Source organism: Netta rufina (assembly GCF_964035555.1).
Source record: "Netta rufina genome assembly, chromosome: Z".
NCBI lineage: Eukaryota > Metazoa > Chordata > Aves > Anseriformes > Anatidae > Netta > Netta rufina.
In genome coordinates this window covers 29916091-29943574 of record NC_140126.1, presented here as the reverse complement: position 1 = coordinate 29943574, position 27484 = coordinate 29916091, and the positions used below count along the sequence as shown (strand labels likewise).

The following is a 27484-nucleotide window of genomic DNA, read 5'->3' as shown; positions in this document are numbered from 1 at the left end:
AGAACTCAGTACTTAATAGTCTATAAATGTGACAGTTTTCCTTGTCTGATATTTTGCAGGAAAATACTGTATTTGCTACCACTTACCATATTGGAGTAGAAGCTGAGAAGCTGAAAAAATGTTGGAAACAATTGGTAATCTTTTTATTTGTATCACTGTATTTTTTTAGCTAAATTAAGTGTGCTTAATAGATGTAGGATGTTGGTGTATACTCCATATATTCTATACAGCCGAGGTAGGTTTTGTAAAAAAACAAACAAACAAACAAACAAAAAAACAAAAAAACTTGCCCATATAATTATACATACATAATATTTTTACCATAGGAAAACACATCATTTGTTTAGTGTATTTATCTTTTTCAACTTGTTTTGTTTTAGTCTGTAGTAGAATTTTAGAAGTTCATATGGAAAAGACAAATGTTTCCTTTTAGAGATATTTGTGTCACTTCTTATTTACAGTTGCCTGTACACTTATGTACACTTATGTACAGTTGCTACAGTTCTTGTAAATGAATTTTAATGAAGGCTCTTTCACTTTTGCAACCCAGTTTATAGTGGAAAGAAGTGTAATTTTCTTTGCTCTCTGTCTTGTGCTCTGCCTCTGACTTCCTGATTCATTAAGACGTGTTTGGGATGTTTTTTGTGTTCAGAACTGAACCACTGAAGTCCTCTGTAGTTTGAACAGAAGAGGGATTTATTAAAATCCATTGTGTGCTTCCTATGTCTCTGTTCCTAAATTTACACTGACTTGGAGTGAATTATCTCTACAGATACGCATCGGGCTCTCCAGGCTGTAGAGCGCTTACAGGCAAAGCTACGCGATCGAGGTGACATTGCAAATGAGGAAAAACTGAGCTTATTAAAATCGGTGCTGCAGAGTCCTCTTTTTAATCAAATTCTCAACCTTCAGACTTCTGTTCAACAGCTGAGAGATCAGGTAGGAAAAGCAACCACCCAGACATAAGAGAAAAATTGAAGGTGCAAAAATAAGTGTATCTCTTTGCATGTTGTGTAGTGAAATCATTAAATTAAAGGTCTGATCCAAAGCTTCAGAGAATGGAGGAGGATATACCAAGTGACTTTTCTGGGTTTTATCGTGGCCCGTAGTGTATGCACGCACTTTTTACGTACGTACTTGTAAGATACGATGTGCACTGTAGGGAAATAGTGGTACTGGGTAGTAAGTTAATGTACAGCTTTCTGTCTGTCCTTCAAAAGGAAGCAGTATGTTTTGTTTGTGGTCTCACTTTTTTTTTTTTGTCTTTCCTATGAACCTTCTATTGATTCCTTATATCTTAACCTGCTAAAATGAGAATATGTAAGTGAAGCTGTGGAAATGTTGGCTTCATAAAGAGATGAAGATATATTTTTCTTGACATTGGAGTAAGAGATTAAGAAAAAGTGAGAGTTTCTGCCTCCTTTCTCCTTGCTCAGGAGTTTAAGTAAAAGTATGACTTTTATGCCTTCCTTTGGTGAGGAAGAGAAAAGGGGCATCTTATTTTTATTGAATTTATTATTGTCATCTTGCTCTGATGACATGGAAATAAAAACTTAAATATAAAATGTAGTTCAGTAACTAAACTACATATCTAGCTCTGCAAATAGTTTTTCCTGTTGAATTCTGCAAGATGGGTGATTGTGTGACTAGTATGCAGAAATGCTGAAGTAGGAGTAAGCAGCCCCTGTGTTTTGACCATATCATCAATATATAGCTGCATCTGGTCTCTGGCCAGGCTGTAGCTGGTGAAGAGTCCTTGTCTTCCTGAGGCTAATACAACTGCATGGTAGAAGGGCAGAGTCTGGCCCTTTGCTGTTTCTTGTAGATCATCTTGATGCTATTTTACATAATCAAGAAATACGTTAGAGTGGTGCCTATTGTGCCACGTGTGACAGTGTTTTTTGAAATTTGCATTTTTGGTACGTGCTGATTTGATAATATTGGAGTGATTAAAAAATATAGAAGGAATGCTGCTCTGATGATTTGTTCACTCTGTTATTTGGAAAGTGGTACACAAAAATACATGGATACTTATGTGGTGATGACAGTGGAAACAAACAGTCCAAAAATAAGGTGTGCCTGAAACATTAGAGGGAATTTGCTTAAAAGGCAGATGAAATTTTTACTTCTAGTCATTAGTTTTGAAGTTGAAGGTTGCTTCTGTTTCTAAATACAGTCATCTAAGTGAGATGCAACTGATAGTCCATAGGTTATTTCAGATGAGCATTTTTTTTTTTTTAAATCAAGTAATAGTTTCACCAGCAGCCCCAGCCTCGCAGGTCTATCTGTGCAGTAGCTTCAGTGTTCTGTGCATGTAGCGCAATATATACGTAGTACCCAATCTAGCTGACAGGGGAACCACTTGTGCATGTATGTGATTTTTTTTTAATATGCACTCATATGAATGCCTGCACATGCAAATGTGAGTTCCCATGTGTGGATTTGGGTCACCTCAAAGAAAGTATCCAATATTTTCTCTACGTAATCATTTCTTCCCTGCAGTATAACATGAGATAGTCTGTTTCCTCTTTGCTTTATTTAAATGTTTATAAATAATATTGAAACAAGGGGAAGAATAAGTGTAATAGGCAGTCAAGTTAGAAAATTAAATTTCTTGATTTCTTGGCATTTTCAAGCCCCAAATTTGTTCAAGGCCACCCTATAGTTTTATTTATTTATTTATTTATTTTGATGGCTGGAAAGGCACTGTGCTCTTGGAACTCTTAAATTAGTAGTTGGTGAAAACTGCAAGGCAGGTGAGTATTGACCAGGCTTTTTGGCTGAGCCCTGCTAGACAGAGGATGGAGACACATTGTTTCCCAAGCACTTGCAGTCAGAGCTATCTTTGAAACTTGTCAAGTGGTGCTGAGCTAGTTGTAGCAGTCTACCCATTGCAGCCTAAGATGGTTAAATTCTCTTGATCCTGCACAATAAGCTGTCCTGAAGTTGAAACGTGGTCTCTGTCTTCTCAAGGTAAAGTGTGACAGTCTGTTAAATTGTTAATGTGTTTCTAATTAGCTGATGAGTTTTTGAAGAGTTAGAAGACTACTGCAAAGTTCTCAGGAGAAGGGCATCTGTCAGTGAAGTATTGGCTTGGAGGAGAGGATGGGAGCATAGGAGCAATGATGGCAATTTACTTTCTAAATTAAACTGATTTGTTGCAAGAATCCCAGTAGAAGTAGATCATTAAGTGAGACGTACTTGTGGGCCTGTAGTGGCCACATAAAAATTTCTGAGGGTTGGATATATTTCTGTCATGTGGCATGGTATCTGGAAGGTGCAGGGTTGATTGTGAGACCATCTTCTGTTTGTGTAGTGAGTCTTGAAAATGTCCTGGCAAATCTTGTAAACATCAGTCATGTTCTATCAAGATTTAAGATGTAAATACACAGTTTTAGCATACAAGTACTTTTTGCATTCCTGTGAGTATTCTCACCTTTTTATGGTCTAAAATATTAAGCTTCCCGTGTTTTGTTTTGTTTTGTTTTGTTTTGTTTTGTTTTTTTTTGACAGAAAAGTGATCTCTTGAGCACCCAGAGATCTGAAAAAGAGTGTCAACATGCAAGCAGGTGTTTCAGATTTGCTGTCCCGTTTTCTTAAAGCTTCTGCATATTAATTGAAACTGATCCTCTTCTATTGTTGTTGTGTGCTTAACGAGAACCTCTTGAGTTTGCATTTGTGTTTAGTGGAGTTGTGCGGAATGAACAGTATGTTGCTTCAGATGGATATTGATGAGGCACAGTCCCGAAGTCAGCAAATATGAAGCTTTGGTGCCTATTGATAGGTGCTCTAAAGGTTGTTTTTTTCTTAGATAAGCGAACAGTTTTTGTTTACGCTGCAGATCTGTCATTGCAGAATTAAGAACTTGAGTCTAGGAACACTGAAGCAATGTTTTGTTGAGAATTGTTATCCTGACTTCACCAGTCCCTTGAGTTGAGGAGTGCTGAAGCAAACACTTTTTTTTTCCTTTCTCCCTCTTAGTATCCTTATTCCGTGGTGAATGCTTGCTTTCTGATTGTGAAGAGCAATCTTGTTTGCAGATAAAGGAGTGACAGAAAAGAAAAACTGTGACTGTGATGTTTTGAACTTTCCAGTTCAGAATCTCTTAAGAATGTTTTCTTTAGCATATAAAATGTATTAAAGAAAACACCCAGACAGCACTGGCAGCCCTTCTATGGCACCTCTAACTCTATTCTATTCCTTTCTGCCTCTCACTTATCTACTCTGCCTCTCTTCTACCTCTCTCCTTCACTCAGCTCAGTGTTTTACCAGAACAAAAAATCCTTTCCTTGGCTAGGCTACATTCCTCTAAAAAAGATTTTTTTTTCTTTGTGAGCTCAGTCATAGTTTTTTATACACAATAATTCAGTAAAGGAAGAATTCTGCCTGCAGTGCAGCCACCTACTAATTTGCATGTGATAGCTGGGTGCCCAGCACTGCAAGACAAATTTAGGAAAGGAGCAAGATGGAGAAACTGCATCTTTCATAGTGCCTGTGAATGGTCGCTTAGCGCTGTGATTTGCACAGCATACAAGGACTTCTAGTTATTATTCTGAGCTCCTTCCTACAACTGCGCCATTTGTTCTGTTATTTGAAACAAAGTAGTTCATACACTCATATGAAAAGCTAATTTGGTGTCTGCTCTGTACCTCCCGAGGATGGAGCCCTTTCTCAGGGAGGTGAAGGAGCATTTACCAGAATTGCTTTGAAGCATTACCAGGGAGCAGGGTGCCTTATGAATAGCTGCTGCTTGTTCCAGAGGAGACTTGGGAGGAGATTTCGGTGCTGCCCTCACAGTGTTTTTGTGCGTGCTGCCTTCTCTTTTGGAGAGGAATTTGGAGCAGGCAGGGAGGCTCCTGCATGGAGCCTGGCAGCTGATCCTTGCCTGTGACCTCCCATGCAGGCCTACTGTGCGGCTGACTTGTGCTTCACCAATTCTGTTACCACTGTTGCTCCTACTGCCACATTTGCTACACAGCACACTTTCATACTGGTTGAAATACTGCCTTATGTTGCATGCGGTCTCTGAGGCTGGGGACTTTAAAAAGTAGAAACACCAGGAGTTTGTTCTTTTGACAGCTGAGACCTAGCAGTGATTATTGCATTGCTTTAAATGCTGATATGCTCACAGACATTACTTTTTTTTTTTATCAAAGACATTTTGAACAACCAAATATAAGTGCTGTCTGAATGCATTTAGCATCTATCTGCGCAACTGTAGTGTAGGTTTTATCATGCTCAATGGTATTTGTGAATTTTGTTTTCCTCTTATGCCAAATTATGTCCATATATTGTTGATGTTGTGTAAAGTAAGAAAGAGGCCAATCAAGGACAATTACCATAAGCCAAATTATAAAACAAAGCAACGTTCTTTCATACATTACTTAAATAAACACATTGCTATAAAGGAACTTCTCAATACAGAAGTAGTATAGTATAGTGATTTTATTATTATTTTATTATTGCAAAGTATTACAACTCATATGCTATGGAAACTATTTCTTGAAATGACAAGAGCATCATCTTCCTAAGATTTCTACTTGTGACTTATTGCACCCCCAGAAATGACATATACTTCTGTGATTAACAATGACATACACCAGTTCTGCTGAATTTTTACATGCTGTAAGCCTGTATTTGAAGAGGTGGAGTGAAGAGAGGAAAACCAAGGAATCATGATGTTCCTGTTCTTAGTTTGTGTGGGGATTCTAATATTCTATCTTTAGGGTCATTGTAAATGTCATTTTCAAATAGAAATTATTTTAAAGTGTGCGTGGGTGTGTTTCAGGAGAGAAGGGTAGACAAATTCTTAAATACAAGGTTTTTTACACACGCATGTATGCAGAACTTCATTCTGTTAACAGTTTGGTAGATGATTTTCTTAGACTTCTCATCACAAGCCAGAAGCAGAAGCCACGTTATGTGAGGTAGGTTTCCCATGTTAAGCACATCCTCTATTGAACATGTAACTGTTTATTTAAAAAGAAAATGATTAAAATGAAGTGTTACTATCAATTGTTAGAGAAGAGGTAGTGTTTGATACTGCATTGTAGGTATTCTTTAATGTAGGTATTATTTCTAGGTATTACTGAAGGTTTGAGATGAACTTTTTCAAAGCTTTATTTAAACTGATATTAATTGGAGGTGCTTTTTAACTTTCCATGTTTTATATAGTGTGCAGCTCTTCTTTTCAGTGATACATTAACCGTCATGCAAATAAAGACTATCCAGTGTCTTTAAAGTAATAGAGTTAATAAGCATTTATGGAAAAATGTCTTAGAAAATCCTGAACAATTTCCATCTCAACACTAGTTTGGAAGGCAGAATGAATACAGGGGTTCAGTTGGTTCCCACACCTTTGCAGCAGTGTACCACGTAGCTCACAGAAATGTACAGAAAGGACAAGGTGCCAGGCTGACAAGGTAGGTCCGTATTTTCAGTTTGAACAGGATTTGGTCTGTGAAAACATACAATGTGATGCTAAAACATGAATCTGTGGCCTGTTGCTACATTTTTTTCTAGCAAGTAGATGTGAGAGTTTTCTAACAAAGAGGAAAAAATAAATTCCGAAGGAAAATGCCATATTTTAATGAAAAACACACATTTAAGAACTTCAAACTTATCTAGAGAAGAAAATGGTGATACTAGTAATACGGTCAGATGGAAGTTAATGTGTCCGTTGTGGTCTGTTGTTTGAGGATTGCCAACAGTGAAATGACCTTCCTAAAGCAATACTTTGCTATGCAGTTCTATCAGAATGTTCACAGAACTTTCTGCAGGATGTGCACAGAGCTCCTGTATATACTGATGGCTGTGCTGTACTGGATGCTCAATGCATGAGAAGAACTCTAGATTCATAGAAAACATATATTATACAATTCACAGTAAAGGGAATGTGTTGTACTCAATAGCCTTTTATTTTTGAGATGTAGCTCCATTTTTCTATTTGCTGTTTTTGCATACAGAAAAATAAGTGCTTTATTCTGTGTTTGAGCAAGACAATACCAAGATATAAACGTTATTTACATTATTCATACTATTGTAAAAGTGCCATGCCTTAGGAGTGCTGTGCTTTGCTTGATCTCATTTTTTTTTTGTGCATGGCATGATTTTTCCAGAGTTTTATATTGCTTCCTATATTTGTGTGTGTAAAGGAGTGTTCCTGCTACAGGGAGGACAATGCTGCTCTATATGGTGAGAGGTTTCACAGGCTGGGATTCTCTTGATGATAATAGTTCACATATCATATGGTAATATGGAGAGATTCAAAGTGAAATTAATGAAGAAAGGTAGGGTTTCAGACAGTGAGGTGGGCACGGCAGCAATTCCTCAGCTTCAGCAAGCTCCTATGCCATAATATTCTATTTCTTACCCTTTTTGTTCATTTGTTTTAGCCTGCATGGCTCTTCCTGTTCTAAAGCAGAGGGGTTCTAGCTTTATTTATAGTCTCAAATTTTGCTCCTAGCATAATTATAATTTTGTTTCTTTTTGTTCTTTTGTCTTATGACTATGCACACCATTCAAAGGCAGTTTTCACAGACGCTAGGGTTTCTTAGGACTAATGATAAAGCCAGTGACCCTTCCCCTTCCTGCCATCCTGACTGATGAAACTTAAGTTCATGCCATATTAAAAGGGTCCCAAGATGGAATAGTGTTGTGTTGAGAAAGGTGCTAAATGAAATGTAAGGCATTTAATACATTTTTTTCTCCAAGTTTAATCACGTTGGCTGGAGTCATTACCACTCACAACTGCTGAGCCTTGCCTACTTAGTTTGAGGTTATCACTCCAAAGGTTGCATCAAAGCGGTTTTATGAGTTCTCACCACTGTATGTGGCAGAATCAGTTGGTTTTGGTCATACTGTGCTGTTCCTTGTCTAGGCTAACCTTGCTGGCTTTGCCGGAGTTCTTTTGTGACTCCTTTCACCAAGCAAGTTTTGAGGATGATAACCTTCAGCAGGAAGGGCAGTTAAGTGCTATTTTATGCTATGAGAAGAGTGATTTAGAAAATGAACATGTATCCATGACTGATTAATGCTTGTGATAAACATCATGTTTTTCTTCTTTCCCATTTTGTTATGGCAGAGCAGGCTAAGTGTTATTGAGGGCTTTTCTTTCTAGTGCTGCCTTGTATTAATTCTTCTGTAACTTGTTGAACTTTCCAGGCAGATAGGGTATTCAGCAAATGACATTTGTTCTATTATATTTTCCTAAAGCACTTGGATGAGAAGGAATTGTGTGATGGAGAACGGTACTGACTTTTTTTTTGGTGTGTCTGGGCTGTTAGGAGAATGATAAGATAAATTTGAAAGGGGTAGCCTGTTTAAATAGTTAAGACTGGCTGGCACAGTAGCCATTTTAGAATAAGTTCCCAGATTAAGGAAATTTTCTTGATGCTTGATATATAAAAATAAGGCTTTGAAGAAGGGGAAACAATGTCTGTTGTGGTAGAGACTGCTGCAATTTTTGCACTGTGAAACTATTAAAAGTATTTGAGGACAGGGTATTGTGGTCCTGAGTAGAGGTCAGCATGCCAGGCAAGTGTGACACAGATGGGTCTGGAGTAAAAAAGTGCATGCTGACGGACAACCATCAGGCGAGTGGGATAAGAGGCAGCTGAGGGCTGCTTCTCCTGAGCATTGTACATTCATTTGTGTGAAGTGATGTCTCCATTCTCCCACCCCCAGCCATGCATTAGATTGGTCAGCCAAGACCTGCTTGAAAGTGGGTAATTTACTCTGTCTGGGCAAGATGGGGACTTCTCTTATTTTCTTTTCTTCTCTAAGAGAAAGGTATTGTCACAGCTGTCTGTGTAAAGGTACAACTGCAGCTTTCAGATCGGCCTGGTGATTTTAGAGTTGCTCAGTAATTTTGTATATAATTGTAGCTCATGTAGGGTGTCACAGTGGCAGCCTCAGTGTATAGCAGTGCAGAAAACCTGACTGGCATAAATTTTATTTGGACCATTGTTTCCTGCATAGTAGGTGAGGTTTCTTTCTTTTTTCTTTCTTTTTATTTTTTATTTTTTTATCAAAATGCGCATACTTTTCTTCCTTGTAAAATAATTGAACAATTTGATTTTTAAAAACCTGGCAGTGTAGAAAAAGCTTGTTCAGACTTGTTTACCACTACAGTGATTTGAGTTATTCAAGCTGCTATGCTGATGTGAACAAAAGAATTTTAGGGAGAGTGTGCAAAATAATTTTAGATTATTTTCATAAATTTATTTCATGTTTTAGCTCATAATTCACAACTTGTCAACTATAAATACTAAGGATAATTTATCTTTTTAAATTGTTGTTCTAAAATTGCAAATTGTGATTTTAAATATTTTTAACAAGCTAGCACCTATTCATTGTGCTTTGTGGTAAGCAGGAGTATCTCTGGTATGTGAATAAATCTGTGTTGTTATCAATCTCTTTCAGGTAAATATCACTCCTTCCATACATTCCACTGGTGAATTGCCCCAGCTTCTCCACCATGGTGTGAATGCGGGGTCCTTACCACATAATGAGTCATGTTTGTTGGCTCAGCAGAACGGCAGCCCAGCTAACGTGCTAGAAGCATCAATGAGATCCATCACTCCTCAGATTAATGGGAAATCCTCTAGTGATGACTTTGAGCAGCTGGTCAGAAATATGTCCCAGGTAAACATGTCTTCTGTTGACCCTAAAATGTGGCAAACAATAGCATACTTGCTGTAAAAAACTAAGATAATCTCTTCATGTGAGGAACAACTAGTAATGAGAAAGCAGGATTGGAAAACTATCCTTGATGTTGTTGCTGCTGATACTGTCTTTAGTTGGGCAGTGTGACACTCATAGATCTGCATGCCATTATCTTTCTGGGCTCATTGCAGGACTGATGTGTGCATGCAGGAGATGCTTTGTCAAAGCATGTTTTTGTCTACATCATTTATGAAGCCTAGGTGTGCTGCTTCATTGGAAATAAGACAAAAAATTCCTTTTTGGGCTTACTGTGCATTGTTCTGTAATCTTACTACTTTTCTGTGGTAGACAAAAGTAGTGTGAGTCCCTTCAGTGGCTGGGGCTGAGAATAGACAGGCATGTATTTTAGCATTTTTCTAATTAACCTTTAATAGAGCTTGCTATAGGAAGCCCTCAGCTGTTCTTCTGGAAACACTTTTGCACAGTTCTACTTTTTCCTCTTTTTGGAATTCATCCTCATTTCTTTTTGGCATCAAAATTTCAGAGGGTACAGGCCAACTTTGTAGACCTTTGTATCTTAGTCTTGTCACTAATGATCCTGCACTCATTTAGCTGATTTTTTTCTGGTTTTCCTCTTCTGATCTAAGGAACCCTTTCTAAAGAAACCTTTGTCTCTCAAATCTTTTGTAATTGCTAGCTTTCTATATGATAGCTAGAAAGGAGCACTGAAGAACTATATTTCAGTTATCAGCTTGTGTAGCCTTGCACAGCTCTAGAAATAAAGTTGGAAACTTATTTACCAAGCTGTTTACCACACTCATTAATGCTGCTTTTTGACATTTTTAATATTCATCCACTTTTCTTCTGCCAAACAGGGTCGTCTTGTTGAGACAATTGAGCTAATTAAACCTGTAAGTGGTGGTCTGGGCTTCAGTGTTGTGGGACTCAAGAGTGAAAACAGGGGAGAACTGGGAATATTTGTGCAAGAAATCCAGGAGGGAAGTGTGGCACATCGGTAAGAATACTACTGGAATATTTTTCTGTACCAAATGTTAACATGACGCTGTGATTTAGTGGTGTTATTGCTATTGTATTTGTCGTACAAGAGTGTTCTTTGCTTTTATTATATGCCATGTGTCCTACCAGGTTTAAAATAACTCACAAGAGCAGCTTTTGTAATTTTGGAATAGAGTGCTGTATGATTTGTGCTTGAATTTTACTCAGAAGTAATTTCTTTGTGGTTTTCTTGTAGTCTCTCCCTTTCAACAGGGAAAAGAGAGAGGCTACAGTTCTATGTCATGGCTTTAAAAACTAAAATACAGGTGTTGGCATCCTTGATTACACTGAAAAAATAACTTTATCCTAAGAAATCCATTGCAATTAAAAGGGTTGGTTGTGGAGTAGGGCTCTGTTATACACGTGTAAGAAATCTATCTTTTAACTCAAGCGAGGCTTGACCTGAAGTCTGTGGACTATTAAAAAGAAGTACTTGGTGTTATCAGAAACTCGGTGATAACAATAGCTTGTTGACAGTATGGTTTAGACTTTAGTTCTGATTCCACTGATTCCTAGTGAGCAAACTCATTGGTGAATGGCAGCGATACTGGTTCATGGCAGACTCAGTGGGGTATATCACTCTGTTCAGATTTGCTGATTGGGATCCTGGTCAGAGGTGCTTCGTGGTGTACTCTGCATGTCATGGGGGATGGCTGGATCATTTTGCTGCTATATGTCATTACAGTATCTTTTTAAATTGCCTAAATCCCTCTTTTCCCTTCTCCTCATTTCCCCTTAGCCCCCCACTCCCTTCCAAGTGACTTTTGCTCCTCATATTCCAAGGAGTTGAGACCTATCTTCAGTGAATCAAGTCCTGCCTGACTTGCTGGCAAGAAGAGAACTATTCAACAACTGTTACAGGACTCATATATCAGAAAGGGCCCAGCAATAATAAATCTTCCAAAGCACTCTGAAAAACAGTTCAAGTTCACAAGTAAAATATTATTGGTTAAGGCAGAATAGTGTTTTTCCTGAAAGATACTGAGTACCTTGGCTTCTACACTACAGGTGTAGAAGCTGATATAATAGGGAGCCTTATTTTTGTTGCTGCTGTTTGCTTTGTAAAGTACTGCCACTTCGGGATACTAAAGGCATGACTTCAGAGTTCTTGCTGGTTTGTTGTGGAAGTAATAGAAGGGTGGAAAAGGTAGAGGATAACTTGTCTGTTTAGGCTTCATACAGTTCCTTTGAAGTAGGTCTGGGGAAAGGCTCAGTATGTAATTCTACAGCAGTATTTCCTTTGTCAGGAAGTGAAGTATTATTCTGTAATTTATTCAAACCTTATTTTTTTTTCTCATTTAAAAGGGATCTTTTGTATCATTTTCTTTCTGTTTCTCTCTCAGCTTACCCCCCCCTCCCCCCCCCAAAAGGAGGAGGGGGGGGGGGTTGTGCAAAGCAAAATTAGTTTCCGTAACATCTTGATGGAAATGTGTTCCATTCTTCAGTTCAATAAATATTCAGAATGGGCGCACTGAACAAAATAAAGCACTTGGTCTGTTAAGCAAGAGACTCAAAGTCAAGAATAAACATAAGTTCCCAGGCTATGGTTGGTTATGGTTGGGAATGACTGAGGCCTAATGTGCTTAGTCTCAGATGGGGGTACACGGAGAAGAAGGCTAGCTAGGGGGTAGCAGCCAGGGGAGAGTGGCAGTAGGATTAGCTTCAAAGGAAGCAATCATCAGGGTGCCACATCAGCTCCTTTCAGCAAAACTGCAGGGAAAGATTAAAAAGTGGGTGAATACAGAACAGGATATTAAAAGTATTGGAAAATTGTCAAAATACTGTAATTTCTCTGGCAACACTCTCTTGATTTTTTTGTTTTTGTCATCCCCCTTCCCTGTTTATACATATGTGACAGAGATGGAAAGCTGAAGGAAGCAGATCAAATCCTTGCTATTAATGGACAAGCCCTTGATCAGACAATTACACATCAACAGGCTATCAGCATCCTACAGAAAGCAAAAGATAACGTCCAGCTAGTCGTGGCCAGAGGCAGTTTCCCTCAGCTCATAAGTCCTGTAGTTTCCCGGTCTCCTTCTGCTGCTAGCACAGTTTCAGCCCATTCCAACCCGGTGAGTATACCCCAAACGTATGTTTATTCCGTTTTGGGCATGTATGTGCTTTCTGTATTGAGACACTTTTTGTAACTTGTATGTATATTTCCTTCACAGTTCTAGAGATTTTTCTTCCACATATTTGTTTCACTTTGTCCCATACAAAGAGTAGAAAATATTAAGCCTTGCTGCTTGTATCTCGATGTTGGCCATATTCATTCTTCCCATCACCAAACTCTGTCCACCAGTGCAAATAGAACCTATTTGTCTTACATTGTAAAGCTCAATTTTGAGTTAGTAGTAAACAGGATCTTTTTCTTTCTTTACTTCTGCTTGGGTGTGCAGACATTTTTGAGGAATTACAGTCTGATTTGCACTACCAGCTGAAAGGGTGCTTCTCTGTTTACTCCTCAGTTGTCTTTTTAGCAGTTACTCTCACATAAAGCAACAGGGAGCCATCAAAATGCCATGCCTGGGTATGCACTATAGGACCTATAGAAAGCAGTTCTGCTACATTTTCTTTCTTTTGAAAGCTTTTGCACATCTAGTTGAAGAGAAGTTAGCTCAGAAGCATGGTAATATTACGCATGCTTTTCTCTTCCTGGTGTCTTCCTCATGTAATGGCTGATACGTTTTTGCTTCCCCTGGGGTTATACAACCTATCTTTGGTTCCTGTGTGTTTCATTGTTCAGTTATCTGTCTCTTCTTCAGGGTGGTCTAAAGTTGGCGGTATATGGAATGATCAGCCTGGAAAAAAGAAACCATTTTAGTGTTCATTTTATCCATTAACGTAAAACATTTGGTGACATAAGAAAATAGTAATTCTGAAATTAGTTTTACGGAGATGTTGCTGATGAGCTTAACCTTCCCTGTCAGCACATAGAAAAGGCCTACATTCTTGCAATTTTCCTGTTACATACTTATTTTCTTTATGTGACTACCTCTGTATTTTCTGAACAGCATCTGCCTCTTGAAAAAAATGTTCCTTTTAAACCTGTCCTAGGTCCTTCTGTTTTTTCTTATGCATATCTTTTCTATTTGTCTTGTTCATTAAGCTTTCAGTTGCTGGTGGAAAGCAGCTTATCTTAAGGCATTCTTTTTCCTTAGGGCATTGCTTTATTGTCCTTGGTTTATGTTAAGACTGTGGATACCCAAACAAATACTACAGGGCTTTAAATTTGCAGCACCTTGATTTACTCCAAACTAGTGACTTATTTTTGAGGTCCTGCCTGGTGGAGTACCAACTGTGGTTTTAAATTTTAGACGAGTTTATGATGTGATTTGTTCTTACACTAAACAATATCATGAAAACTCTACTCATCTGCTCAGTACTGTACCATATGAACTACTATTTGTCTTTCTTTTAGAGCATTTATGTCTGCCACAAAAATGAAGCCTATAGTCAAAGTTATTTCATTCCAATGCTGTTGACGTCAGACAACGCAGAAACTGTTGTTCATTACACTTCTGCTAATGTATAGCTCACAATGTCTAACGCTGCTTTCAGTCTCAACCTCTGAATGGGGTTTATGCTTTCTGCTGTGCTTTGTTATAATTGCCAGCATGAACATGTACACATCTGAAGATTTTATTTTACATTTCTGCAAGATTTCCCAGAAGTGCTATTTTTCTTACTGACTGAAATGAGTCATGGAGGTGGACAATCATAGGTTGTTGCATACATTCTTTCAGCAATCAGGTTGAAAGGCTAAACACACTTAACTGATGTCAGAGTATGTGGGAATGGCACAAAGCTGCTCCAGGGAAGTTTCAGACTGGACATTATGAATAAAATCTTCACTGTGAGGGTGGTCAAACATTGGAATAGGCTTCATCGAAAGATGGTTGATGCCCCAAGCCTGTTGTTGTTCAAGAGGCATTTGGATAATACCCTCATTAATGTGTTTTAACCTCTGGTTGGCCCTGAAGCGGTCTGGCAGTTGGACTAGATGATCTTTGAATGTCTCTTCCAACTGTTCTATTTTGTTCTATTCTGCTTTCTTCTCTACACACATCTGATTCTTTCAAGAGGAGGTACAGCTGTTAGAGATGAGCAATTTATTACTAAATATTATGTAATCTTACATGTAATAATAACAGTTGAAAAGGTCCCACATACCTGCCTGTAGTCTACGTGTCTTTATTTAAAAACTCACCCAAGAAAGAAGAGAAAATACTTTGCAAATTTTAATACATACGTACTTATTTTAATCACATGCAAATGTAATGTTTATTCCTTTGAGGTTCACTGGCAGCACGTGGAGACCATTGAGTTGGTGAATGATGGCTCAGGTTTGGGATTTGGGATTGTTGGAGGAAAGTCAACTGGAGTGATTGTTAAAACCATCCTCCCAGGAGGGGTAGCTGATCAGGTAAATTCAACTTAACCTTCTGTTTACCATTCTGTATAGTGTGAAGTTAAACTTTACTTTTATATTCATGCTGAATAATGCTAGCTTTTTTCCTCTAAATATAAAAATGAGAGAGCAAGTAATGAAATCTATCCTCATTAATGTAGTGTTTAGTGGAGTGCATTTTATTGTACCAGTTGGGTTAGGCTCCAAATGACTTTTTCCAAACTGTTACGTTATATCTGTGTGGTGCCGATGCCTTTAGATTCCTAATTCTTTCATGAATATACTTGTTGTGATCTAAGGAGGGACCAGTCTGTTTACCTCCTCTGCCCATACAGTTGTGGTGGTTCCGCTCGAGTGGGCAGCCGAGCTCCACCACAGCCGCTCTCTCACTCCTCCTCCTCAAAGAGGAACAGGGAGAAAATATGTGAAAAGGGCTCAATGGTTGAGATAAGGACAAGGAGATCATGCAGTAATTATTGTAATGGGCAAAACAAACTCGGCATAGGGAGACAGTAAGATTTATTGCTTATTACTAACAAGCTAGAGAAGTGAGAAACAAAGGAAAGAAACCGAAAACCTTCCCCCACCTCTTCCACCCTCTTCCACCTCCTCCCCCCGAGCGGTGCAGAGGAATGGGGGAATGGGGGTTATGGTCAGTCTACAGCACTTCTTCTCTGCCGCTCCTTCTCGGTCACTCTCGTCCCCTGTGCTGTGGGGTCCCACCCACGGGATGCAGTCCTTGATGAACTGATCCGGCGTGGCCTTCCCACAGGCAGCAGCTCTTCCAGAACTGCTCCAGATATGGGTCTGTACCACGGGGTCCATCTCTCAGGAGCAAAATGCTCCAACATGGGTCCCCTATGGGCAGCAGCTCCTGCCAGGTCACCTGCTCCTGCGTGGTCTCCTCCACGGGCTGCAGCGTGGAACCCTGTTCCACCGTGGTACTCCATGGGCTGCAGGGGGACATCCTGCTTCACCATGATCCTCACCACAGGCTGCAGGGGACTTCTGCTCCGGCGCCTGGAGCACCTCTCCCCCTCCTTCTGCACTGACCTTGGCGCCTGCAAGGCTGTTCCTCACTCCTCTCACTCTCCCAGCTGCTGTGTGGCGCAGCGTTTTTTCCCTGTCTTAAATATGCTCTCACAGAGGCGCAAAACAACATTGCTTATTGGCTCGGCTCTGGTCAGCAGTGGGGCCCTTACCAAACATGGGGCAGCTTCTAGATCCTTCTCACAGAAACCGCCCCTATGGCCCCCTGCTACCAAAACCTTGCCACGTAAACCCACTACAACTGTTAGAAAGAATGATGCATCAGCTTCACTTACTTGAGGTTGAAACAGGCATCTGGGCTCATGTGTCTGCTTCTTGACACAGCCCGTGAGACTGCCTTTGTTCATGCCTGAAGGGCTCAGAAGTGAAATTGGTCATCACAGGCCATTTCAAACCTGTCCATGAGCAGATAGATTAATTTTCCAGACATTAATGCTTTTCCTGTGGGCTAAATTTCTGTGAAGCTTTTCTATTGGTAAAATAAATAGGAGAGTAAACCTAAATAGCTATGAGTGTAAGGTGATATAACTACGTGAATCACGCTAAGAGAGAAATGTATTTTATTTTGAAGTTATGGTTAATCTTGTGGGCCATTTTTTAAACAAGCATAAATCTGAGTGTACATTTTTAAGCTGTGTTTGGAAATGAAACCTGAAATTCTCTAAACTACATACAGCTGTTAAATATTAGTAGGTAGTAACCATAACTATGTGTATTTTTTTCACATCCCAGTGACTTTCCTTGAAAAAATGATGTCCAGGATATTTCTGGGGAAATTTTTAGTAAAAGTAATATGCTCTTAGGCAACATATTTGTCTTCTCCATACTGTCAGGGTGTTGATGTGGCATTCAAAAAAAGTCACCTACTTCATATATATTAAAAGTAACTAAGACCATGTAGTCATTTTCTATTTGTATGATTTATGGAAGAAGTTGCAGGATTTTACTAATTTTTTTCATTATTACTCTTCTTCCAGCATGGGAGACTGTGTAGTGGAGACCACATCTTGAAAATTGGTGATACTGACTTGGCTGGAATGAGCAGTGAGCAGGTGGCGCAAGTTCTAAGGCAGTGTGGAAATCGAGTGAAACTGGTAATTGCAAGAGGTCCTGTTGAGGAGCCACCTCCACCAGCAGTCCCACCAGGTACTCCAATACCTATCTCGACACCAGAGAAGCAGGTAAGCAATATATAAGTTAATATATAATAAATACACTTAACTTTTGCTAAACTTTTACTTTAGACTTCATTTTCTTTTTACAGCTGTTCAAATGTCTTTCATGCTTATGTTCTCAGAATTCAACATTTTCATATGTAGTAGTGTTATTTTTTTTTTATCTTATACTGTGGGAAGCGTTAAATGCTGTCAGTCCACAGTGCAAGGAGCTACATGCTTGAGGTCTTCTGGGATCCGGGCTTGGGATTAGAAGTTATTAAGGTCATATGTCTGGGTTGATTTACCCTTTGACTTGCTTATAATTATGCAGTGATACTTCAGGAATAGCAGAGTCCGTGTAATATTTTCTTGAGACATAGCATGCTGTTTCTTCAGCATTTCTCTGTCCACTTACCCTTTTACTCTCCAGGAGCACTTATTTCTATATCATTGCAGCCGTCCATCAGACAGTTCTTCTCTGTGCCAGCCACCACACAGAAGCTGCCTCTTTCCTGCATCACCTGACATTGCTCATTTACTAGTCATTTTCCAAAGAAAACCAGCTGCTACCATTATTCCCTTGCTGATGATTATACTCTGTAGTGTTGTTACTCCTCAGACTAGCTATGACTCCTCTACAACTCCCAGCTACAGCTCTCAGCATTAGCTTTGTCCCCTCAGAACCTCAATGATATAGGTCATTCCCACATTTGCTGCAAAGCCTGTTTTCAGGGAAGTAAGGAACAGTAGTATTGTGTCGTATGCTTTGGGGCCTACAAGTAGATAACATTTATGCATTGCAAAGAATTTTTCATTTTCTTTTTCCTGTTGTTTTTTCTAGACGTATTCTACAAAGTGCATTTCAGGTATATCCCTAATAAGAAGCCTTTAACAATTTCTTGCATGATTACCAGTGTTTTGCCTTTGTTCCTTGTAGTGGTATATGTGGGAAAGAAACAGATGTGTTCATCCCATCTGTTGTGTTTATCAGGCTAACTAAGAAAATTACTGTTAACATGCACACTGAGTCTTTTCTGAGTATCTGAGAGGAGAGAGTGGTGGTTTTGTGTCTCTACAGTACTGAGGCATGAGACCCTGCCTATATTTCAGATAAAAGGATCAGTGCATGACCTGTGATGTAGCAATTTCTGAAGGAAAGCTGAATATGATAATTTGTCTGTGTGTATTTTGTTTGCCTTTCTGAGGCTATGTGATGAGATTTTAAGGGCCAGTTGCAGGATTGTGGAATTTCTAGTAACAAGAAAAAACTTCAAAGCCCACAAGAAGCAAAAACTGTCTTTTTTTGCCACCTTCCTTTTCATTTCCGTTGTTTAAAAATACCCTGTCACTCGTATGCCACTTCTGGCAGAAGGCACACTGTTTTTAACCTATGTTTGCCTGCACAAAGTCTCATTCATGGAGTGAACATTCAGTTAATGATACTGCAACCTCCGTAATATGGATTTGGGTGTTAAACATGAATCGAGTGAAGATGATGACTGATACAGCTTTGTTTGTCTGTTTCTTTCTAGAAAATATATGGTGGCTAAAGAATATGTGAGGCCCTTGACATTCAGTAAGAGCAGAATGCTTCTCCAAAATTGGCATTTCTCATCCTGTTCAATGTAGATATATTTCCTGTAAAAAGTGATGATGTTACTGAAATTGGAGCAGATTTTTAGCATTGTAGCTCTCTTGAAGTATTCTTTCTCTCCCCACCCGCACTTTTTTTTTTTTTTTTTTTTCTCAAGTAGCTTTTATTTTACTCAAATAGTCAATGTGGGTTTAGATGATATCTGCTTGGTTTCCATATTGGCACTTTACAGATATTAGCTGTTGTTTTTTTGTCATGTAGAAGAAGCAAAAAAAAAACAGAGTATAGCAATTTCATCATAGATTTATACTATATTTATAAATGCTCATTTCAAATACGTGTGTAAGTACTGATGTCCATATAAATACAATGAAATTGAAGGTTTTTATGTTCCAATCTAAATGATTCTATGGTTCTATGTGAAATCATATATGTATCCGTAGTAGCTATGGAATTGGCTAGTAAGTACACATTTTAGACAGCTGAAAGATTAAAATTTATTGGAAAAATAAGTTTTTAGTGTTGATTATTTTTTCTGTTAATACAAAAGCAATATTGTTAAAATGGGAATTTAATATGTATCCTCCTGTAATAGATATTTTCATTAACAATAAGTAAATGAATTCTTTACCCTAAAATTCTTTGTTATTGAAATTCAGAGTGCTGTAGTAGGTGTTATTGAAGGTTGTCATTGTTTAGCTAGCTGGAAGGATAATTGCTACTTGCTAAAAAAGAAATTTTAAGTCTTTCAAAAACAAGAAAAATAATTTCCTCAGTAGAAACAGCTTTTGTTAAGTTTTAAGCTTGGTATGCATAGGGAAAAATAGCTATACTTATTCAACAAGAATTAAAACAAATAGAATACATAATATAATTTTGATTATTATAATTTTTTAAGAACACAACAGTCCAAAATTGGTTCTTAGGAAGTACCAGAAGGGCAGTAAGGTATGTATAATAGTATTTATGCACGGTTTGTGTAACTTACTGTACAAGATGTTTATTGTTAAATTTGTTCAACTTCCACCAGTCATTTCTCTCATCACATGACTTTATTGGCTGGAGAGTAGTATCCCAGGGGCACTGGGATGGAGAAGGCATGGTCTGCATTACTTTACAGTTAGGAATGTTATCTATGTGTATATCTCTGCTGAATACCAAATAAGAGCAGAAGCAAAGTTGGTACTCTTTTTTTTTTTTTTTTTTTTTTAAATTTATGTCTAACTTTACAGATCAATGTTAATGACATGAAAGTGTGTGGTGGACCTTTTTTAAAAAACAACACACTTTCTTTCTAACTATACTTTTCTTATTAGGTGGATGCTTCTGTTGATAATTGTGAAGATGGGGAGAAATTTAATGTAGAACTCACTAAAAACATCCAGGGATTAGGAATAACTATTGCTGGTTACATTGGAGACAAAACATCAGGTAATGATAGATTTCTGTGATCTACTAAACAATTTATTATGTACTATGGTGTAGTTGCTTTAAATTTGAATGCATGTAATTTAGTTTTGCTATAGTATCTCACAGAATCACAGAATTTCTAGGTTGGAAGAGACCTCAAGATCATCGAGTCCAACCTCTGACCTAACGCTAGCAGTCCCCACTAAACCATGTCGCTAAGCTCTACATCTAAACGTCTTTTGAAGACTTCCAGGGATGGTGACTCCACCACTTCCCTGGGCAGCCTGTTGCAATGTCTAACAACCCTTTCAGTAAAGAAGTTCTTCCTAACATCTAACCTAAAACTCCCCTGGCTCAACTTAAGCCCATTCCCCCTCGTCCTGTCACCAGGCACGTGGGAGAACAGACCAACCCCCACCTCGCTACAGCCTCCCTTGAGGTACCTATAGAGAGCGATAAGGTCGCCCCTGAGCCTCCTCTTCTCCAGGCTGAACAAGCCCAGCTCCCTCAGCCGCTCCTCGTAGGACTTGTTCTCCAGGCCCCTCACCAGCTTCGTCGCCCTTCTCTGCACCCGCTCAAGCACCTCGATGTCCTTCTTGTAGCGAGGGGCCCAAAACTGAACACAGTACTCGAGGTGCGGCCTCACCAGAGCTGAGTACAGGGGGACGATCACCTCCCTAGCCCTGCTGGTCACAGTGTTCCTGATACAAGCCAGGATGCCGTTGGCCTTCTTGGCCACCTGAGCACACCGCTGGCTCATATTCAGCCGACTATCCACCATCACTCCCAGGTTCTTCTCTGCCAGGCAGCTTTCTAACCACTCATCTCCCAGCCTATAGCTCTGCTTGGGGTTGTTATGCCCCAGGTGCAGGACCCGGCACTTGGCCTTGCTGAACTTTGTACAGTTGGCCTCAGTCCATCCAGATCCTCCTGCAGAGCCTTCCTACCCTCGAGCAGATTAACACATGCACCTACCTTGGTGTCATCTGCGAACTTACTGAGGGTGCACTCGATCCCCTCATCCAAATCATCAATAAAGATATTAAAGAGGACTGGCCCCAGTACTGAGCCCTTAAGGGATGCCACTAGTGACTGGCCTCCAACTGGATTTGACTGCATTCACCACAACTCTTTGGGCCCAGCTATCCAGCCAGTTTCTAACCCAACGAAGCGTGCGCCAGTCCAAGCCACGAGCAGCCAGTTTCTTGAGGAGAATGCTGTGGGAAACAGTGTCAAAAGCCTTGCTGAAGTCAAGGTAGACCACATCCACAGCCTTTCCCTCGTCCACCCAGCGTGTCACTTTGTCATAGAAGGAGATCAGGTTCATCATGCAGGACATGCCTTTCATAAACCCATGCTGACTGGGCCTGATCACCTGCTTGCCCTGCAAGTGCTGCGTGATGACACTCAAGATAATCTACTCCTTGCTAAGATTTGTCATATCAAGGCCAAGTAAAAAATGAGTCTTCATGTCTGTGTAGACACTGGTGTATCTTGACAGCTCTTAGAACCCATTTTTTCATGCTTTATCTTCCCATTGGAAGTACTCTGAGTGCGATGTCCTGCATCTGGGCTGAGGCAATGCCAAACACAAATACAGGCTGAGTGGAAAGTGGATTGAGAGCAGCCCTGAGGAGAAAAACCTGGGGGTGTTGTTGTTGAGAAACTCAGCATGAGCCGGCAGTGTGCACTTGCAGCCCAGAAAGCAAACTGTATGCGGGGCTGCATCAAAAGCAGCATGGCTGGCAGGGAGAGGGAGGGGATTCTCCCCCTCTGCTCTGCTCTTGTGAGACCTCACCTGGAGTACTGCGTTCAGCTCTGGGGCCCCCAGCACAAGGAGGACATGGACCTGTTGCATCGAGTCCAGAAGATAGCCATGAGGATGGTCAGAGGTCTAGAACACCTTTCATGTGAAGACAGGCTGTGGGAGTTGGGGTTGTTCAGCCTGGAGAAGAGAAGGCTCTGGTGAGACCTTATGGAGGCCTTCCATTACCTAAGGGCTTAAGGGGGCTTACAGGAAAGCTGGGGAGGGACTATTTGTCAGGGAGTGTAATAGTAGGACAAGGAAGAAAGGTTTTAAACTAAAAAACAGTATTTTAGATATTAGGAAGAAGTCCTTCACTCAGAGGATGGTGAGGCACTGGCACAGCCTGGAGAAGTTGTGGATGCCCTATCCCTGGAGTTGTTCAAGACCGGGCTGGATGGGGCTTTGGGCAACCTATTCTGTGATTCTACTTGTTAGTGAGAGCCGGAACATTTGTTGAGTGGAATGGGATTCTGTTAAAGTTTCCGAAACAAACAAAACAGGCTTGTGACCATCAGACCTGATTTCATGGCAGTTCATGCTAATATTTTTCTTTATGTATAATAATGTGAATAACAATGTTGGAAATCCAGATATTTTCCCTTTCCTTAGCTGAAGTTATTTCAAATTGCACAGTGCTTTTTCTCAAATTGATTTTTTTTTTCTTCTGTAGATGTTTTTATATGCGGCTTGTACCTTCAGATTTAAAATCAGTAGTTGTCTAAAATATGTGTGTTTTTTTTGTTTGTTTGTTTGGTTGGTTGGATTTTTTTTTGTTTTGCTTTTGTGCCTATTTTGCTATTGAATGAAATAGTCTTAGAGCTGTGGTTAAGAGCTGGTTCAAACAAACATTGTAGTCCTGCCAGTTTATAATTTTCTCCGTTTGTTTATCTAAGCATACAGCTTCTTAAGCAATTATGAAGTACATAGAAAATACAGAATTTACTAGGTTAGTACACTCAACCTGAACTTTCTGCGCTGCAATTCTAAATCTAACCAAGTGTAAGAAAGACTTTTTTTTGTCAGTGTTGTTTTTAACATTTAGATTAGATTAAAGTAGAATACTTTTTGTTCCTTTGCAGTAAACAACGTAAATTTGGAGTAGTAAGATTTTGAGTAAAATTGGCTGTAATGCAAGCTGACATTAATTAGACTTATTCTTTAGGAATGTTTTACTGGAAGCATGTACATTCATGATGATTCTTTCCTTGTTTTACCTCAAGATTGGGTTTTCTTTCTTTTTTTCCTTTGGCTGGTGACATTAGTAGGTGATTATTGCATTATTTAAAATGTTTCTGTAATAAATTTATTTACTCTGTCTTTCCATCCCAGAACCTTCTGGTATCTTTGTGAAAAGCATTACAAAAGGCAGTGCTGTTGAACATGATGGCAGAATCCACGTGGGAGATCAAATTATAGTTGTAAGTAAACAAAGAAATAAAAATACTTTTCTGCCAAGCTCTGTACTTATACAAGTTGTGAAGGAGCGCTCATGTAATACTTAAAACGTTTAAGATTGGCGTTGAGATGGTGAGTTGTCTTTTGACTGAGAATTCAATTAAATTACGTTTCTGATTTTGCTACCTTTTAGGAGCTTTGAAACTGATAAGGCAGAGTTTCAAAGTTTAATACAAGTTAAGCAACTGTTTTCAAAATTATTTTTCAAGTAAGGTATTAAAATTTTAAATGGTCAGAGAAAGAAGAAAATATTTTCATGCATAAAATGTTGCTTTTTTGATGAAAATTTGGTCATAAATGAAGGAACCACGCTTAGATCTTAGATCTAAGTCTGTCTTAGATCTGTACTTGCATTTGTGTGAAGGCAGCACTAACAAATTACGATCTCTCTCCTAGTATGAATATGCCTTCATGTTTGTCTGTGAAAGTATGTATGGTTTTTATAATGTTTTAAATGCTGAGTTCAAATGGCTGAAACAAATCAATGCGAAATTTGATTTCTTTTGCTACTTCAGATGCAGAAGGAGAAAAAGATTTGAGATGACTGTAGGCAAAAGGATAATAAATGTTTTAAAAATATGTTTTCCTTAATTGTGGTGGAAAAAATAAATACTCCCAGCTTATTTTAATTACTTTTTATTTAGAAGGGCACCAGAGTTGGAAGTAGTTCAAAGAAGGGCAAGGAAATGACTAAGGATATAAGAGGAGCCATTCTTCATGCAAGAGGAATTAAAATAATGGGATATGTGTGCTATATACATAGGCCTAAACAATTAATGGGCCAAGGGGATGTAACATTGCTTCGAAGTTTTTCAAAAATTACAGATTCCAAGGCATGAGATGTAGAAAGAATAGGGTAATACGGAGCTTGCAGAGAGGAGAATGAAATGTTGTGTGTACTAGGGACAATGGAATGAAAATGAGAATGCCAAAACATTTCTTGAGTTTCAGAAAGCAAAACTGAATTAATGAGGTAACAGGATGACTTCAAACAGAAGAGGCCAAATTTCTATTTCTTAAAATATTAAAATTCTGGACCATAAATAACATCTGGACCACTGATAGAGTAATTGGACTTTATAGTGTTCAGACTTTCCTGCATCTGAGATTACCTGACTCCAGAATTGCTATGCTCTGTAGTTCTCCCTATGACAATGAATGAATGTGTCCCTCCTCATGCCCCTTTCACAAGCTGTTCCAGCCATGGCTGTGTTGGTTTATTTGCCATGTGTCTTCTGCTCGGAGGTGGAGATGTTTGTGCAGCTTGCCTGCCTGCCTGATCCAGAGCACCTCGCACAGCACTTGCTTGTGCTCTTGCTTGTGTCCTCTTCCACCTCACAGAGTTTATCTGCATAGTCCCATCATGGCAGGTACTCACTTTGCTGTGGTACAGGTTGGTACAGCTTTTGGGTAAAATGCCTAGCGTGCCGAACATCAATATGTCTTCCAGGTTTTTGTTCTTGTCCTTCTACTTGCTTTTTGCTCTTACAGATGCGGTATGATCGTGACATTATTTTTCCCTGGACATTTTTTTTTTCTGGTTGTTTTCTTGCTGGCTAATAAACTACTCAATCCTGCAGGTGGATGGAACAAATCTTCAGGGTTTTACCAACCAGCAAGCAGTTGATGTTTTGCGACATACAGGACAAACAGTTCGGCTCACTTTGATTAGAAGAGGGATTAAGCAGGAAAATCATATTCAGCCCCAGGAGGAGTTCAATGCTGCTGTTGAAAGGGACTTACTGTTACCAACAATGGATAGTGGCACAGCCAAAGGTAATTAAATCTGGCTTTGCTTTAAATTTGGCTTGAAATATTTTTCTTCTCAATTACAAACTAGAAATAAAATTGGTCAGTTTCATTCTGGACAGTTATTCCCGATGGCAGAGCATGAGGGCAGAATTTGGTCTACTATGATTTGATGAATCTTTTAGAAACAGTAGTATTATTTTCTACATTTTCAAAGCAAACCTTGAAAGCTCTGCACTGCACTCTTGGCTGAATTCCTTGAAGACTTTGATCCTGCAGACCTTTGAAAGGTAAGAAGGCAGTGAGTATGTTATTAGTGCTGAAGCGCGAGAGTGGCATTGAAGAGCAAGCAAAGAGATACCCTCCATGTTGGGAAAAGCAAGTCTCAGTTCTTTTTACTTACATGTCTGTGTCACAAGTTGGAGGTATGAGAGGAATGGGTTATATGTAGAGGTCATTAATAATCTGATGGGGTATTTATTACATTTGTACACAAAGTTCAGAAGCCATGGTGAATATTAGTTTTGCCACTGAGATCCAATTAGTGAAGCTTAATCTTAACTGTGCACATCTTGAAGTATGTGTGCCAGATCTTGAGAGAATATCCACATGGAGGCTGAATGATAGACAGACTTATTCATCTACTTACCTCTGCTGATACCAGTCCAGAAAATATATTTCAGCTCATAGATTAAGGCATAATCCTTAATTTGCATAAGATTTTGAAAAATGTACTATTGTGTTCCCTGTGTAACATCCTCTCAGTGCTCTGAGACATGCCTGTGAAGTTGGTGAAAATGGCAATGCATAAAACTGAAAGCTGAAAGTTGTTTTTTCTTCTTTTTCCAGATAACAGTGAAACAGAACAGGGATCTCCATCATTGCCATGCAGTCCCAGTGCAATAAACATTGGAGAGGACATTAAACAACAAGAAACAGGTTCACAATGTTTAATATTTTATTCTGTGAAATGACACTTTGCTGTGCTTATGCAAAGGTCAATTGTTTTATGTGCCTTTCAATCATCTGTGTGCTATGCAACTAGAAAGTGGAAGTAATCATACATGAAAGTGTGTACTGTGTGTGTACTCCTGAGTGCTGTAAGTCGAATACTGTCTTTCACTACTACTGAGGTGTGTCTGAAAACAACTGCATTTATTTGTCAAAAGATGTCACACAAAGCATTCTGCTTTCTACATGCTTGTGTTTCTTTTTATTGTAGTTGTGTATTTCCACTTGAACTTTTTCATTAAACCTTTTGGCCTCCTTATTCCCCAATATGCTTTCTCTTTCCAACTCAGCATGCCCTATCTTTCCAATTCCTTGCAGCTATCTAGCTAAAGTTTGAGGACTTTTATCTTTTGTGATAAGTATCTCTCTCACAAATTCCCAAGCTTGCATTCATTTCAATCTGTGCTTTCTGTTAGTGTTTGAAATTCAGACAGTTCTGGAGCACTGACATGCTCTGACTTTCCCGTATCTTTTATGGAAGTTATTATTTTATAATGGGTATTTCCTTTTCCCCTTGAGATGTTAGGGCATTGTGCCTCATTTCAAATTTCCTCTGTGGATGTATATTTTCCAGATTGAGACAGCACTTGATGTGTTTTCTAATATCTCCTTGATTTCATAGCTAGAGAAGCTGAAAAGCATCCATCTCTGTGAATTATCTAGTAGATATCTTCTTGATATATCTTTTCATAAATGCTGCTTTCCATTATTCTAGATAGCTGAAAACTTTGTTTTTAATACCTTCCCTTCAGATACTGCAGGGTCTCTGCTTTGAAGGAAGTACTGTTATATTTGAATGCTGCACAGTACCTAAGCAGCTGGCTTTATTTTCGTTGTTTCTGAGCAATGTCTAGATTTGTGACACTGTCTGAGGCTGTCAGTCACCTTAAATTCTTACAGAAAACCAGTGGGAGTTCAGAACGTAATCTTTGAATAAAGATTTTAGGCTTTGTCTATGATTAGCGTTCAGTTACAAAGTTTATTTTGATACTTGCTGTATGCACAGCATGGACTGTGGACCTTAAATATATAGGGTTCCACTAAATTTGCTGTGCTGTTTTATCTAAATACTGTTTGTTCCTTCTGTTTGTTTGTTTCCTGCCTTTAAATCCAAACAG

General features: G+C 39.0%; 1 protein-coding gene across 7 annotated transcripts in view; it reads left to right on the top strand.

The window, feature by feature from the left end:
- MPDZ (multiple PDZ domain crumbs cell polarity complex component) overlaps positions 1-27484 on the top strand; it is a 105840-nt gene that overhangs the window by 8106 nt on the left and 70250 nt on the right. For 4 of the 7 annotated variants that reach the window (XM_084305238.1, XM_084305243.1, XM_084305240.1 and 1 more), the window contains exons 2-12: positions 60-134; positions 773-939; positions 9424-9645; positions 10542-10681; positions 12581-12794; positions 15020-15148; positions 17161-17364; positions 20251-20365; positions 23481-23569; positions 25187-25382; positions 26205-26294. In XM_084305238.1, the coding sequence (XP_084161364.1) occupies positions 119-134; positions 773-939; positions 9424-9645; positions 10542-10681; positions 12581-12794; positions 15020-15148; positions 17161-17364; positions 20251-20365; positions 23481-23569; positions 25187-25382; positions 26205-26294 (1582 nt within the window). In that variant the 5' untranslated portion in view covers positions 60-118. The remainder of the gene's footprint in view (positions 1-59; positions 135-772; positions 940-9423; positions 9646-10541; positions 10682-12580; positions 12795-15019; positions 15149-17160; positions 17365-20250; positions 20366-23480; positions 23570-25186; positions 25383-26204; positions 26295-27484) is intronic. The other 3 variants (XM_084305242.1, XM_084305241.1, XM_084305239.1) reach the window with 3 other exon arrangements.